Source organism: Oncorhynchus mykiss, chromosome 15 (assembly GCF_057628025.1).
Source record: "Oncorhynchus mykiss isolate SJ-2025 chromosome 15, ASM5762802v1, whole genome shotgun sequence".
NCBI classification, from domain to species: Eukaryota; Metazoa; Chordata; class Actinopteri; order Salmoniformes; family Salmonidae; genus Oncorhynchus; species Oncorhynchus mykiss.
The window spans coordinates 57,100,137-57,117,758 of record NC_143036.1 but is presented as its reverse complement, the minus strand read 5'-3'; the positions used below and the strand labels follow the sequence as shown (position 1 = coordinate 57,117,758).

Sequence of the window (17,622 nt, the reverse complement as noted above, 5' to 3'; positions counted from 1 at the left end):
TCCGCTACGGAGCCGCAGTCAAACGACCACCCCTCATCACTGTCAAACGCTCCCTAAAACACTTCTGTGAGCAGGCCTTTCTAATCAACCTGGCCCGGGTATCCTGGAAGGACATTGACCTCATCCCGTCAGTTGAGGATGCCTGGTCATTCTTTAAAAGTAACTTCCTCACCATTTTAGATAAGCATGCTCCGTTCAAAAAATGCAGAACTAAGAACAGATACAGCCCTTGGTTCACCCCAGACCTGACTGCCCTCGACCAGCACAAAAACATCCTGTGGCGGACTGCAATAGCTTCGAATAGTCCCCGTGATATGCAACTGTTCAGGGAAGTCCGGAACCAATACACGCAGTCAGTCAGGAAAGCTAAGGCCAGCTTCTTCAGGCAGAAGTTTGCATCCTGTAGCTCCAACTCCAAAAAGTTCTGGGACACTGTGAAGTCAATGGAGAACAAGAGCACCTCCTCCCAGCTGCCCACTGCACTGAGGCTAGGTAACACGGTCACCACCGATAAATCCATGATTATCGAAAAATCTGGTTTCCGAGCCGGTCACGGGTGCACCTCAGCCACACTCAAGGTACTAAACGATATCATAACCGCCATCGATAAAAGACAGTACTGTGCAGCCGTCTTCATCGACCTTGCCAAGGCTTTCGACTCTGTCAATCACCATATTCTTATCGGCAGACTCAGTAGCCTCGGTTTTTCGGATGACTGCCTTGCCTGGTTCACCAATTACTTTGCAGACAGAGTTCAGTGTGTCAAATCGGAGGGCATGCTGTCCGGTCCTCTGGCAGTCTCTATGGGGGTGCCACAGGGTTCAATTCTCGGGCCGACTCTTTTCTCTGTATACATCAATGATGTTGCTCTTGCTGCGGGCGATTCCCTGATCCACCTCTACGCAGACGACACCATTCTATATACTTTCGGCCCGTCATTGGACACTGTGCTATCTAACCTCCAAACAAGCTTCAATGCCATACAACACTCCTTCCGTGGCCTCCGACTGCTCTTAAACGCTAGTAAAACCAAATGCATGCTTTTCAACCGATCGCTGCCTGCACCCGCATGCCCGCCTAGCATCACCACCCTGGATGGTTCCGACCTAGAATATGTGGACATCTATAAGTACCTAGGTGTCTGGCTAGACTGCAAACTCTCCTTCCAGACTCATATCAAACATCTCCAATCGAAAATCAAATCAAGAGTCGGCTTTCTATTCCGCAACAAAGCCTCCTTCACTCACGCCGCCAAGCTTACCCTAGTAAAACTGACTATCCTACCGATCCTCGACTTCGGCGATGTCATCTACAAAATGGCTTCCAACACTCTACTCAGCAAACTGGATGCAGTCTATCACAGTGCCATCCGTTTTGTCACTAAAGCACCTTATACCACCCACCACTGCGACTTGTATGCTCTAGTCGGCTGGCCCCCGCTACATATTCGTCGCCAGACCCACTGGCTCCAGGTCATCTACAAGTCCATGCTAGGTAAAGCTCCGCCTTATCTCAGCTCACTGGTCACGATGGCAACACCCATCCGTAGCACGCGCTCCAGCAGGTGTATCTCACTGATCATCCCTAAAGCCAACACCTCATTTGGCCGCCTTTCGTTCCAGTACTCTGCTGCCTGTGACTGGAACGAATTGCAAAAATCGCTGAAGTTGGAGACTTTTATCTCCCTCACCAACTTCAAACATCAGCTATCTGAGCAGCTAACCGATCGCTGCAGCTGTACATAGTCTATTGGTAAATAGCCCACCCATTTTCACCTACCTCATCCCCATACTGTTTTTATTTATTTATTTTTCTGCTCTTTTGCACACCAATATCTCTACCTGTACATGACCATCTGATCATTTATCACTCCAGTGTTAATCTGCAAAATTGTAATTATTCGCCTACCTCATGCCTTTTGCACACATTGTATATAGACTCCCCCTTTGTTTTCTACTGTGTTATTGACTTGTTAATTGTTTACTCCATGTGTAACTCTGTGTTGTCTGCTCATACTGCTATGCTTTATCTTGGCCAGGTCGCAGTTGCAAATGAGAACTTGTTCTCAACTAGCCTACCTGGTTAAATAAAGGTGAAATAAATAAAAAAAATAAAAAAAATACGAGCCTTTGGTCATTAATATAGTCGAATCTGGAAACTATAATTTCGAAAACAAAACGTTTATTCTTTCAGTGAAATACGGAACTGTTTGGTATTTTATCTAACGGGTGGCATCCCTAAGTCTAAACATTCTTGTTACATTGCACAACCTTCAATGTTATGCCATAATTACATAAAATTCTTGCAAATTAGTTCGCAATGAGCCAGGCTGCCCAAACTGTGGCATATACCCTGACTCTGAGTGCAATGAACGCAAGAGAAATGACACAATTTCACCTGGTTAATATTGCCTGCTAACATGGATTTCTTTTAGCTAAATATGCAGGTTTAAAAATACATACTTCTGTGTATTGATTTTAAGAAAGGCATTGGTGCTTATGGTTAGGAACAGTCGTCCAACGATTGTGCTTTTTTCGCAAATGTGCTTTTGTTAAATCATCCCCCAGCATTGCATCGATTATATACAACGCAGGACACGCTAGATAAACTAGTAATATCATCAACCATGTGTAACTAGTGATTATGATTGATTGATTGTTTTTTATAAGATAAGTTTAATGCTAGCTAGGAACTTACCTTGGCTTCTACTGCATTCGCGTAACAGGCTCCTCGTGGAGTGCAATGAGAGGCAGGTGGTTATTGCGTTGGACTAGTTAACTGTAAGGTTGCAAGATTGGATCCCCCGAGCCGACAAGGTGAAAATCTGTCGTTCTGCCCCTGAACAAGGCAGTTAACCCACCGTTCCTAGGTCGTCATTGAAAATAAGAATGTGTTCTTAACTGACTTAATATGTTCTTAAACTAGTAAAATTAAGGTATACATTTTTTTTTTAATAATAATATTTTTTTTTAAATCTGCAAAATCAGCGCCCAAAAATAACGATTTCCGATTCTTATGAAAACTTGAAATCGGCCCTAATTAATCGGCCATTCCGATTAATCAATCGACCTCTACAATAGACTACTCACAAGGTTTCAATATTAAGACACGTAGTCACACTATGACACGCCTGTCATGGATCCCTATGAAATGCACTGTCAGGAATAGATACTGTGCATGGTCATGACATGCTCTGTGAGTTTCTCCAGATTCTGTAGCCAACTACCCCGAACAAAGAACCCCCTTCCTCGCTCCCCTTCCTCTCCTCCCCCTATTCCTGGCTGGGTAGTGCAAGGTACTGAGAGATGACAAATCTGCTGGGTCATGACAGACGACTTCATGTCCAGCGATAATGAACTCCCGTCGGACGCTGCTCTCACAGGATGCTCAGAGACACGTTGCACTAACGTTGCCACTAGGGTGGGGGGGATTTCATGTGGACATCCACATGCCGCCACCTATGTCTTCTCGCAAAGTGGATACACTTGAAAGAATGTGTGAAAGAGAGAAAGGAAGGAGAGAATGAGAGAAGAAGAGAAACATGGGAAAAAAAGAGACTGACAGACAAACAGACAGAGAGGAAGATTGGCAGACAAAGAAAGACTAAGAGGATGAGGAAGTGAGTCTCTCTGTGGATGTACATGTTCAATGTGTGTGTTCGTCAGCAGCGTGTGTGTGTGGAGAAGTAGGGGTGTAGGCAGCGCCTGCTTCCAACATCCTGTAAGCCTCCCTTGTTGCAGCAGGTGGAGGAAAGCTGCAGCAGCCCAGTATGTGTGTGTGTGTGTGTGTGTGTGTGATGAGAGCAGGTGGGTGAGAACTGTGTCATATGGAGGTGCCTGGAGCGGCACTGGAGAGAGGGGTCCAAACTCTGCAGGCATCGGGGGGGAGGGGACAGAGGAGGACAGAGGAGGGCCAAGAAAGAAAGAGGGGGGAGGGGACAGTGAGAGGAACGGAATACACCCAAATATGCCAGCAAGGTTCCCCTTAAAAATGTGTCTGTGCGATGACCCACCTAATGCTTAAAGTAGTGATGTTGTATCATGCCAGCGCTCATGATGTTAAAGCCATGAGTTGACCTACCATTTGGATAACACTGATCTGAACTTCCCCCTCCACTTTGACGCAAGCTGCAAATTGAGTAGAATATCTGACATCTCTAGCCTCTTATACCTGACACTAGCCCTCCTACACGTTCTCCTGTGTCCATACCTGCCCATACGCCCATCATCCACGGTCTAGTCTGACTCCACTCAAAATACCTCTATAGAGTGCCACAGGCAGACAACAGGTATTTGCCGTATTTTGATTCCCATGGTTGAGCTAGACTGCTGCCTACCTGCCTGCTTGTCTCATTTCCACAGTTCCCTAATAACAACCGTGGCACTAGTCGCTAACCCTGTTAGCGTAGAACATAATGCATTCCCATTTAAATAGCATTTAGAAGCGCTAGGGAGGCACATTTGTCCCTTCCTGTTCTAAATAATGACCAATTACCATGGAGGAAGAGGTGGCTTCACAGGGGAGGAGTGACAGTCGAGATGACAGTGGGGAAGACAGGGAAGAGTGGAGAGATGGGGGAGGGGCTTTCCTTTTTAATTGGTGGCAGATCTCAATGTGACGTGTATCTTTTTCTTCTTCTTATGATTCTGCAGAGGGGGGGGGGGGGGGGTGAAATAAGGAGGAAGTGGGGAGAAGAGGTAGGGAGAGAGGGGGAGAGAAAAAGCGGGATGAGGCAAAAAGTGAGGGGAGGAGGGAAAGAGCGAGAGAGAAAGAGGGCGAGAGAAAGAGAGAGGGACTAGCATGTGTCTAAGCTGTGTTTGTCTTGGAGGGATAATGTGCGTTAGCTACATCCACTACAGTCTAATTCTGTCCAGAAAAGCTGTTGGACTTCTCCCCCCCCCCCCCCCCCCCCCCCTTCAGAGTGATAGTTGCCTTGGCAACCGTGGCAAATCTTCCCTTTGTCAAACAGATGTCCCATTTAGTTGGAAATTAGAATGTGTAAAAACCCACGAGACACAAATTATTTCAAAGTTCTCCGGTGGACAGAGGGAGGGAGAAGAACAGGAAAGAAAGGAAAAGAAAAAGGAGGGCCTTCTACTGTTGCTCCCTCCCTCCCATCCACCAGTCTCCTGTGCATAGGGAAACACACTGATTCGCCAAAGATAGAGGTTGATGGGATGGTAAGGGTGGGGTGAAAATATGGCAGGCGGGGGGGAAGAGTGACCCCTGTTCTGAACCAGTGCTGGGCATCATGGCAGCACGCGTTCCAGCACACCAGAAGGGTCTGATATAGAGGACAGAGACACCCTAAGGGGGAAGAAATCACCCCACACACACAAACACTCACAGCATCATACAACCCCACATGACTTTTTGGACAAGTATTCCTGGTCCTCTAGACTGGTTCTGACTATGTGGTCTAATTGTGGTCAACAAGGACACTGACCAGTGACTGCTCACTGCCTGACCCGAACTGAGACCGCAAGGGAGAAACTATACGCTGAGAACAACACTATATCTGTGTGTGTGTGAGCAAGAAACAGAGAGAAAAGGGAGAACATATGGATAGAATCACTTTAATTCAGAATTAATATGAAGCCCACATGCCTTGGAGAGGGGAATCAAGGAGAATGGCCTACACCACCACACACACACACACACACACACACACACACACACACACACACACACACACACACACACACACACACACACACACACACACACACACACACACACACACACACACAAAGTATTTCCTCTTGAGGCCATTTAACAGGTAATTTAAAGAGAAATCCCTACAGGGAAACGACACACTAAACGTCTTCTCCTCCTCGTTCATCCTCTCTCTCCCTCCCTTCATAACACCTCACCATAACAGAGTGTTTACTCACCTGCAGGTACAGAGACTGACAGCACTTAGAGAAAGAGAACGAGAATGGAGGAAAGAGATTAAAGAACAAAGAGAATCTACGAAGGAGGGAAAGTGACAAGTGTTGAAGTAGGCCGTTATCTCTCCCTTTTCCCCTCCAAACCGAAAGTGGCCGTTTATTACTACTCAGTGTTCATCACAGGGTACCTCACTGTCCCACTTGGGGAATACACCTCAACCACTGGAAACAGGCGATGTGGACGAACAAGAGAGAAAGAAGAAAAGAGGAGGGAGAGAGAAGGAGGGGTAGAGCACAGGGCTGCAGGGGTTTTGGGACAGTCTCTGAGCACATCAGAATTTAATTTAGCAAGGACCCTGGTGAGCAGCCCTACAAAAGCAACACCCACGACGAGACACTACTGTAGCTAGCTAGCGCACACATGGAAGGACGATCTCTCCCTCTCTATAATATTCTGTAAGAGATGTTCAGCAGTAACAGCAAGAACTCTTAGACAAACTCCAAAGAGGTCAAATGACCTTCATCATTTCTACATCATTAGAGTCATTATATAAAACCCCTGGAGTATTCTGTCCCTCTCTCCCTCTGCCACTCTCCACCCATCCTCTCAGTCTACATCAAAACACCTGTTAATTAAAAACACAGAGAAAGAGGAGAGATCTCTCCTTCTTTCCATCCCCCCTTCATCAGAGAAGTTTTCAAAACAGGGGGAGCAGGTATTCTGTCCCTCACCATGAATCAAAGAGAGGAGAGGGGGAGGAAGAGGGGGAGGAAGAGGAGAAGACTCTCTTCATCTCTTTAGTTTTTCTGATGAGCTTTCTTAATTGGGCCACTATAGAAAGAAGTGAAATCCTAAATAATTAAAAAATCTAATTAAGGAGTCTTTTGCATCTCCGTGCTTAATTATTCCGTGCGGAGAGCAGTGGGGAGCGATACATTTCTCCCTTTTTCATTTAAAAAAAAGTATCCTCATCCCACCACTCCCCCATCAATAAACAGCTCCTGATTTCGCTCCTCTGTCCTCCCCCTCTCTCTCTCCCGCCGCTCTTCAGATGTGTGTGTGTCTCTGTGTGTGTGGTGTGTGCCGTCCTTAGAGACTGTCATTATGAACACTTAGAGAGAGTTAACCCATTAGTTCATTCCACAGAGAGGGCCGCTATAAGGCCTCTGTTACTCTCTCCATCCCCCTCTTCTCCATCTCTCCCCCTTTCTCGCGCTCCTTTCTCCATTCCTGCCTCTCAATCTCTACATCTCTCTTTCTTTACCCCATTCTCTTACCTTCTTTCTACACCCTCTCCCTTTTACCTCTCTCTGCTATTCCTATCACCCTACTATCTCTCTCTCTCTCAGGAGAAAACCAGTGAAGAGAGAGTGAAATACTGTGAGGATCTATGTGGAACTAAAGCTGTAGAAAGAACATGTTTAAAAGGACATGTTTAACTACAAGGTGATCATTCATTGTTCCGTCCATGAGCAAGGTGAGGACGACACAGTTGTGTTGATGATAACTGAATCACAATTCAATTCATTGTTTAAGGGATTGGTTTACGATGAATTGAATCAGGCCCACACAGTCTCTGCTAATCATTTAAATAGGCGACATCATTTATAGTTCACTTCTTGGCTATACCAGTAGGGCGCACACGCACACACACACGCACACGCACACACACACCACAGTGTTGTGATCTCCTTAATTAGCCATGTGATTAGCTACATTGGAAGTCTGCAGTGAAGCGAGGAGCTCTCTCCCCTGTGTAAAACAAAACATGTTCCGAGACCTCGGATACACTCTGACACACACAGCTGTAGACTACACTAATGCTGCCACCTCTGCCCTCTCTTTGACACACTCAAAATAGAAGGCCTAAAATTCCAAACACAGTTGAGCAGGTCTACATTTTAAAAAAAACTTGCTCGTTCCACTTTGTCCTCCTTCTCCCCTTTTCCCTCGTTCCGCTGTGTTTCTGTGCTTGTGCGTTGTGTAGTGGATTCTCTGCCTCGTTTGGGCTTTGAAAAGACGACTACTGTGGCTAATTCCCATGCCTCCCACGCTACTGTTAGACTATGGTTTGGGGCTCTACTGTTCAGCCTCCATCACACACACACACACACACACACACACACACACACACACACACACACACACACACACACACACACACACACACACACACACACACACACACACACACACACACCTTCCATTCTGTCTCCCCATCCCTTTAGCTCCGAGACGCGGGGTGGCTTTGCGATACGCCCATGACAAATGACTTGTAAACTTGCATTACTGTCAGAACAGGAACAGAGGCACACACACACACACACACACACACACACACACACACACACACACACACACACACACACACACACAAACACACACACACACACACACACACACACACACACACAACTGCTCCCCCATGCTGTCCTTTTGATTCCACATTTCAGAGAATGACAAATTGTTAGGATTCGGGTAGGATGCAGCATGCTATGTTCGGATCTAATTTTGTCTGGAGACTGGGGGGTAGGGATAGGGATGGTGGAGCTGTGAGTGTCTGTGTGTGTGTGTGTGTGTGTGTCTGTGACGGAGACAAGGGACGGACAAGGAAGCACCGTGCTGCGAGCAACCTGCCATCAGACCCCCACGAGGAGAGAGGGACGGATGAAGGGATAGAAAAGAGAACGAGTGATTGAAGGATGACAGAACATAAGTAAAGACGGATGGAGGGATGGGGAGAAGGAGAGATATGGGTTTGGAACAGGGCTTTGTGGAATAGTGATGGCTGAGGGGGTTGAGGGAAAAGAATGGAGGAAATGAGACAGGGAGAATTAAGGGGAAGAAGGGAGATGGAGGGAGGGTGAGAGCAGAGCAGAGGGGAGAGTGACTGGAGCAGAGGGGAGAGTGACTGGAGCAGAGGGGAGAGTGACTGTGCTGTTACAGTTCATTCAGGCCAGACAACTTGTCAGGGCAGGAGACACAGGCAGACAGACAGGCGTCTCTCCTCCCACCACCCCGAGGCTACAGTACAGGTTGGCCACGGGCCATAAAGCAGTGCCAGCCTGGCATCGCCATGGAGACGGGACTGGAGAGGGTAAAGCAGGCGCTGTCCCACTGCTCCTGACAGAGATTAGAGATAGAAAGAGACATCCTCGTTCCCCCGCGTTCCCCTGTGCTCCCCATTGCCGAGCCAGCGACATGTGGAGCGCACAGACAGACAGGTGGATTGAGGGAGAGAGAGAGGGATGAGGAGAGGTAGAGAGATAGAGGAGCAGACAGGTGGATTGAGGGAGAGAGAGGGATGAGGAGAGGTAGAGAGATAGAGGAGCAGACAGGTGGATTGAGGGAGAGAGAGGGATGAGGAGAGGTAGAGAGATAGAGGAGCAGACAGGTGGATTGAGGGAGAAGGAGGGATGAGGAGAGGTAGAAAGATAGAGGAGCAGACAGGTGGATTGAGGGAGAGAGGGATGAGGAGAGGTAGAGAGATAGAGGAACAGACAGGTGGATTGAGGGAAAGAGAGGGATGAGGAGAGGTAGAGAGATAGAGGAACAGACAGGTGGATTGAGGGAGGGATGAAGACAGATAGAGAGATAGAGGAACAGACAGGTGGATTGAGGGAGAGGGAGGGATGAGGAGAGGTAGAGAGATAGAGGAGCAGACAGGTGGATTGAGGGAGAGGGGGAGGGATGAGGAGAGGTAGAGAGATAGAGGAGCAGACAGGTGGATTGAGGGAGAGGGGGAGGGATGAGGAGAGGTAGAGAGATAGAGGAGCAGACAGGTGGATTGAGGGAGAGGGAGGGATGAGGAGAGGTAGAGAGATAGAGGTAGAGACAGGTGGATTGAGGGAGGGATGAGGAGAGGTAGAGAGATATAGGAGCAGACAGGTGGATTGAGGGAGAGAGAGAGGGATGAGGAGAGGTAGACAGATAGAGGAAGACAGATGGATTGAGGGAGAGAGAGGGATGAGGAGAGGTAGAGAGATAGAGGAACAGACAGGTTGATGGAGGGAGAGAGAGAGGGATGAGGAGAGGTAGAGAGATAGAGGAGCAGACAGGTGGATTGAGGGAGAGAGAGAGATAGAGGAACAAACAAGTGGATTGAGGGAGGGAAGAGGACAGGTAGAGAGATAGAGGGGCAGACAGGTGGATTGAGGGGGAGGGAGGGATGAGGAGAGGTAGAGAGCTAGAGGTACAGACAGGTGGTTGAGGGAGAGGGGCAGGGATGAGGAGAGGTAGAGAGATAGAGGAACAGACAGGTGGATTGAGGGAGAGGGAGGGATGAGGAGAGGTAGAGCGATAGAGAGATAGAGGTACAGACAGGTGGATTGAGGGAGGGAAGAGGGAAGGTAGAGAGATAGAGGAACAGACAAGTGGATTGAGGGAGAGGGGGGGATGAGGAGAGGTAGAGAGATAGAGGAACAGACAGGTGGTTTGAGGGAGAGGGAGGGATGAGGAGAGGTAGAAAGATAGAGGAACAGACAGGTGGTTTGAGGGAGAGGGAGGGATGAGGAGAGGTAGAGAGATAGAGGAGCAGACAGGTGGATTGAGGGAGGGATGAGGAGAGGTAGAGATAGAGAAGCAGACAGGTGGATTGAGGGTGGGATGAGGAGAGGTAGAGAGATAGAGGAGCAGACAGGTGGATTGAGGGAGAGGGAGGGATGAGGAGAGGTAGATAGATAGAGGTACAGACAGGTGGATTGAGGGAGGGATGAGGAGAGGTAGAGAGATAGAGGAGCAGACAGGTGGATTGAGGGAGAGAGAGGGATGAGGAGAGGTAGAGAGATAGAGGAACAGACAGGTGGATTGAAGGAGAGGGAGGGATGAGGAGAGGTAGAGAGATAGAGGAGCAGACAGGTGGATTGAGGGAGGGATGAGGAGAGGTAGAGAGATAGAGGAGCAGACAGGTGGTTTGAGGGAGAGGGAGGGATGAGGAGAGGTAGAGAGATAGAGGAGCAGACAGGTGGATTGAGGGAGGGATGAGGAGAGGTAGAGAGATAGAGGAGCAGACAGGTGGATTGAGGGAGGGATGAGGAGAGGTAGAGAGATAGAGGAGCAGACAGTGTGGAGAGGGGAACACATGGAGCCTCCAGCTGGAGTCCCCCTGTACTGGAGGAACAGAGCCTTGGGCTGCTGCAACACACACACACACACACACACACACGCACGCGCACACACACAAAGGCACACTAACACACACACACCATTTCATCTGCCTTCTGTGGTAAGCCTACTGCACAAGCCAAACCCAGCCGGTGTTACTGAATTGAAGCTGTGTACACCATTCTTCCTCTCACACCCTCAGTCTTCAGTTCTCTCCTGCTTAATTTCTCATTCACTCTCTCTCTCTTTCCCTCCTTCTTCCTCTCTCTCTGTCCCTCCCTCCCTCCCTCTCCCCATCTCTCTTTATTCATCTCTCCCTTTCCCTCTCCATTCTCTCTCTCTCTCTCACCCCTTCTCACTATCTCAACACACCTCAGGCATCTCTCTATAGCGACTATTCCTCTAACTCAAGGGACCCCACTATCTCAAACCAATTACCTAACACTGGGGGCCCCACACGCACATCCCTCCCAAAAACACACTACCTCTGGGGCCCCTCACCAAAAACACATGGACACACCAAAAACACAATAACACTGCATCATGGAGCATTGGTCACACACACACACACACACACACACACACACACACACACACACACACACACACACACACACACACACACACACACACACACACACACACACACACAGCCTGGCGCTGACCAGGGAGAGAAAACAGGAGAGGAGAGGAGAGAGGGAGGGTGAAAAAGAAGAAGGAACCATAGCTAGAGAGGTAACCATGAAAAAAAAGAGCATGGGAGGAAGTGTGTGGAGGGGAGGGTGAGTGAATGACTGACAGGAAAGTAAGTGGAGAGGAAGGACAAAGTGGTTGTGAGAGAAGATTGATAGATAGAAATAGATCAAGTAGTAAGAGTGTTGTCCACTATCAGGTATACTGCAGTTACAGAGTTACCCACCAGGGGGAGCCATAGATGCGGAAGCCGCGTACGGTGACCTCTGAGTCCTGCAGGTAGATACAGTTGGTGAGCAGGGACTGGACGTTCTCATAGTTCTCTGGTTTCAACTTGGAGGCTGATGGGAAGTAGTAGAAGTCCTGCTTGATCAGGTCAGCCATGAACTCCTGGTCAAAGGTCAACTCATGGTTCCCCGCAATCACTATCTTTATGTCGTAGGGCAAGGTGCCTGGGAGGGAGAGGAGAGAAAGGAGGAAAAGGACCATCAGTTCAAAAGTAGTCCATTCAACAAACTTCTACAGGTGCAACAGAGTACCAAAAATCCAATGGAAAAAGATCATTAATTGATACGGAATGTCTTTATTTTTGTCTCGTCTGTCATGGGTCATACTAGCTCCGATCCATCTTAGTTGCAATAGTGTCAACAATCATATTTGTTTTGTTCGTTCTCACAAAGACATTTCTTATCTGACAGTCACAGTTCCATTAATCACAGGTAACAAAGGAATAGGAAAGGAAATATTTCACGGAACCTTCAATACACTTATTTCATTATTTAGAATTTTAGGGATATAGTCATTTTTTATTTATTTTAGGAATATTATAAATAAAGGGATTTTAGAACTATAGTAAATATCAAACATATTCTATTAGAATAACCATTTTCTACATGAGCCATTGCTAGCATATGTTTATCATAGATGGGCCCTTCATCCAAACCCAGTCAATAATCGTGTACTGTAACTCTTCCTCCTCCTCCTCCTCTAATTGTCTATTCAGAGATGGGCACAGTGGGGACAGTCCATCGATCCGCGTTGCCTGTCCAACACTGTGGCAGGCCAACACACACACACATCTACATATCCCCTAATGTTTTCAAAGGGTTGATGAAAAAACCTTGTGAAAACCATGACAAATCTGGGGGTCTTCTTTGTCTACGAGACGTGAGACGCATCGGCGTTTGTCAGGTAGCACGGTTGATGGAGACTTCAATCGCTGTGCGTTTTTTGACAATTACTGCGAGAACGATGTGGCATGCTGTGTGTGTGTGTGTGTGTGTGTGTGTGTGTGTGCGTCGTGCTGCTGAAAAGGAGTAATTAAACTCAGCTTTAGGAGAGGCTGACAACTCAAGAGACGGCTCTGTCACAACAGCCAGTCAGAGAACAGTGACAGCATCCAGAGAGACAGAAGGTGGGGGGGGGAGAACTAGCTAGGCTGGATGTAACACATTTTGTTCTTGCATGTAAACTTTATTTATTGGGTTATTGTACAGATAGACATAATGGCAATAAACTGTATAGACCTTGATTTGAGTTTTTCTTACTCATAGAAACAACAAAATAACCTAAACCATAAGAATGAACTTACAACATGATTTTTGCACCTGAAAACAAAGGCAAGTTTACATACAGGCAAGATTTAACAGCAAACAGTACACATCACAAAGAAGGGTCACAACTCACTTGTAACAACCGTATAAATAGAATGATTATTTTTCTATGGTTCCAATGAATGGTCACAATGTGCAGCCAGAGAAATAGTAGAATGTGTACAGTACCATTCCAAGTGTTCCACTGTTCAGAGAAATAGTAGAATGTGTACAGTACCATTCCAAGTGTTCCACTGTTCAGAGAAATAGTAGAATGTGTACAGTACCATTCCAAGTGTTCCACTGTTCAGAGAAATAGTAGAATGTGTACAGTACCATTCCAAGTGTTCCACTGTTCAGAGAAATAGTAGAATGTGTACAGTACCATTCTAAGTGTTCCACTGTTCAGAGAAATAGTAGAATGTGTACAGTACCATTCCAAGTGTTCCACTGTTCAGAGAAATAGTAGAATGTGTACAGTACCATTCCAAGTGTTCCACTGTTCAGAGAAATAGTAGAATGTGTACAGTACCATTCCAAGTGTTCCACTGTTCAGAGAAATAGTAGAATGTGTACAGTACCATTCCAAGTGTTCCACTGTTCAGAGAAATAGTAGAATGTGTACAGTACCATTCCAAGTGTTCCACTGTTCAGAGAAATAGTAGAATGTGTACAGTACCATTCCAAGTGTTCCACTGTTCAGAGAAATAGTAGAATGTGTACAGTACCATTCCAAGTGTTCCACTGTTCAGAGAAATAGTAGAATGTGTACAGTACCATTCCAAGTGTTCCACTGTTCAGAGAAATAGTAGAATGTGTACAGTACCATTCCAAGTGTTCCACTGTTCAGAGAAATAGTAGAATGTGTACAGTACCATTCCAAGTGTTCCACTGTTCAGAGAAATAGTAGAATGTGTACAGTACCATTCCAAGTGTTCCACTGTTCAGAGAAATAGTAGAATGTGTACAGTACCATTCCAAGTGTTCCACTGTTCAGAGAAATAGTAGAATGTGTACAGTACCATTCCAAGTGTTCCACTGTTCAGAGAAATAGTAGAATGTGTACAGTACCATTCCAAGTGTTCCACTGTTCAGAGAAATAGTAGAATGTGTACAGTACCATTCCAAGTGTTCCACTGTTCAGAGAAATAGTAGAATGTGTACAGTACCATTCCAAGTGTTCCACTGTTCAGAGAAATAGTGGAATGTGTACAGTACCATTCCAAGTGTTCCACTGTTCAGAGAAATAGTAGAATGTGTACAGTACCATTCCAAGTGTTCCACTGTTCAGAGAAATAGTGGAATGTGTACAGTACCATTCCAAGTGTTCCACTGTTCAGAGAAATAGTAGAATGTGTACAGTACCATTCCAAGTGTTCCACTGTTCAGAGAAATAGTAGAATGTGTACAGTACCATTCCAAGTGTTCCACTGTTCAGAGAAATAGTGGAATGTGTACAGTACCATTCCAAGTGTTCCACTGTTCAGATAAATAGTGGAATGTGTACAGTACCATTCCAAGTGTTCCACTGTTCAGATAAATAGCACAATGCCTTAAGTATCTATCTTCATCCTTTACTGACAGACAACCCAAGTGCCTTTTCCAGCCAATAAAAAGTAAATCCTGAAAAAAGTTAACTCTTCATAACAGAGCCCCCCCACCAACATGGACTGGCCGGTATTCACACTTCTTTTTTTTCCTTTTACCCCCTTTTCTCCCCAAAGTCTTGTTCAGATTCCAACATGGTAGCTTGGCATGGAACGCCGGCTCAGTTTTGTAAAAGAAGTGAGAGAAGAGAAGGAAGTATACTCATGGACGTTGTTTTAAAGAAGAACTTGTGTCCAGACATCTTCCGGAGGCTTTGAGACGCCAAGACCTGCAGCCAGGAGGCTGTTAGGAGCTTCAGTTCATCTGATGACTTAAAGGGACATTTCATGTTCATCATCATCAGCACCACCCCAACATCAACATATGTGAAAATGGCACATTTCTATGTTTTGTGTACGTCTTCGGTGTGCATTGTGTGATTTGAACCAATTATGAGTAGGCATTGCCAACTAATTGGTGGATGTCGTCATTGGAAACATTTATCTTCCTCAATGTTTTTTTCCCTAGAAAATGCACCATTTTCACATATGTTGATGTTGTTGGTGGTGCTGGAGATGATGAATGTTGAAATGTCCTTTTAAAGAAGATAAGCCTGCAGATACTCCTGGAGCAAGGACAACAGCAGAAGTTGGAACACACAGAACACTCGAAGCCTGATGTCCCATTTGCAGATGATCAGATAGAGGCTGTCAAATAGCCCAGGTTAAAGACGTCGGGATTCGGAGCTCCTTCACAGCAGAGGCCAAAGCATTTAATTGCACCCCTGTGGCCAAGGACTGAGGCAACACCTAGTGTCATCGTTTCCTATTTGTCCTACTTCCAATCCCATTTCCTCTGCCGCCTTATCTTGAAACTTTTGAAATGAAGGACCTCTTAACAAAAAACACTGACCCAGTATATAAATTCAATTATGTCTATTTCCCTAGGTAGGATGTAACCGGAAAAAAATCCATCAAATACATTCACTGGCCCTTAGTTAGGAGTGGAGTTAGGTCGACTGGAGTGAAGCATACCTCGTTCAGTAAACACGCCCCCGCATCCACCTCCATTAATTCAAGTTTTATGGGTGACATTTTAAAATCATGTTTGGTGAAAGGCTGAATCTGCATATTGTATGACTAGAATTATGGCCAGGAGCGTTTCCTGACTACATGACCTTACCAGGAAAAACTCCTGGTCCTATGTACTTTATGAACACCACCAGTGATCAAAACATGATGTTCTTCCAATGAGCCAAAGCAGGCCGTGCTTGTCTCTCTTTATCAAACAGAATCTCCATACAGGCACAGTGGAACAATGTATCAACGCTCAAATCACCGTTCCACAATACAGTCACTCTTCCACATCCACAAAGCACACACGTTGGTCATAATAACTCACTCAAACACAAAACTACATGAAGAAAGATGAATGCGATGCTTTTGGAAAAGAGAAAGGAAGGTAAGAGAGAGAGACGACAGAGAGTGAGAGAGAGAAAGAAAGAGGTAGAGAGACTAATCCAAATATGCAGGCAGCAGAGCACTGTCTGCTGCTGTTAGCAACCATCTTTTCCCAACTTTTGTCTTAGATTTCAAAAGCCGCTTTCAAGCAACAAATAGTTTAAATTTCCCTGTGAATCACCCGCACAAAGCAGCCAGCATTCTCTGTGTTTCAGTTCAAAAGAAGTAATCAAATAAAAACACATGTACACACACACACAGTAAAACACACTCAAAAACACGCACAACACTTCTGTCTAAGTCTAAAACTTGTCTAAGCAGCCCTGCACTACATTCTCCTCCCAAGACACACTGCAGAGGCGCCCTCCCTCCCTCCCTCCCTCCCTCTCCATCCCTCCCTCTCTTCCCTCCCTCCCTCTCCATCCCTCCCTCTCCATCTTTCTCTCCATCCCTCCCTCTCTTCCCTCCCTCCCTCTCCATCTCTCTTCCTCTCCCTCCCTCTCTCTATCCCTCAGCCTCCCTTTATCCCTGTCATTTCCTCCCTCACTGTCTGTGTGTGTGTGTGTGGTTTAATACAGACCCAGTTCTAACAGGGTTAGTTAAGGGGAGTGATCTGCTGTCTGAAGGGACTAGTGCTTGACTAGATACAGTGGAATGTGCTCTATACTGGCCTTTACAATAACCCCCAAATCCTCAATATATTAGAAGCCGAGGAGGGCGGTTAGTCTGTGTGTCTGTGTGTGAAGCTTCCGGGGCTCCAGACACCATTGTTCTGGTGTTCCGATGGGTGGTCCTTGCCCTTTGAAGAGGAAAATCCCTGTTTTGACCAAATCCATGGCATGTCGAGGGGGATTACTGCCCTTTGTGTGTGTGTCTGTGTGTGTGTGTTGGTGTGTGTGTGTACAAGGTATTTGTCTGTAAGTCCAACTTGTTCTAGCTGCCCATCGACATAACAGTGTGTATCTACCAGTACTTACTAATAATGTCTCCTGCACATTCAATCAAGTCATTCTATGCCACAACAGCCTAGCTGCATTGGTCTGTCTACAGAAGCAATAACTACTGTTTATAAGAAAAAAGACATGTTGAGACTCAACCTGGTTTAGCATTACAACGCCCATTCAGTGTGTGTGTGTGTGTGTCTAATCCCTCCCACCTGAACATGAAGCCACGAGGCAAATACACTCTCCTGTTTAAACACCACCCACACACCGCACTGGCACATACACAATCGAAAAAACACACACAAACACACAAAAACACAAGCGAATAAGCAAGCAATGCATTCAAAACAC

At 46.3% G+C, this 17,622-nt stretch overlaps 1 protein-coding gene across 2 annotated transcripts in view; it reads right to left on the bottom strand.

The window, feature by feature from the left end:
• mpped1 (metallophosphoesterase domain containing 1) overlaps window positions 1-17,622 on the bottom strand; it is a 49,269-nt gene that overhangs the window by 18,900 nt on the left and 12,747 nt on the right. For both annotated transcript variants that reach the window (XR_005036128.2, XM_036944614.2), the window contains exon 4: window positions 11,915-12,140. Coding sequence is in view for 1 of the 2 variants with exons in the window: in XM_036944614.2 (XP_036800509.1) it covers window positions 11,915-12,140 (226 nt within the window). In the remaining variant the exon portion in view is untranslated. The remainder of the gene's footprint in view (window positions 1-11,914; window positions 12,141-17,622) is intronic.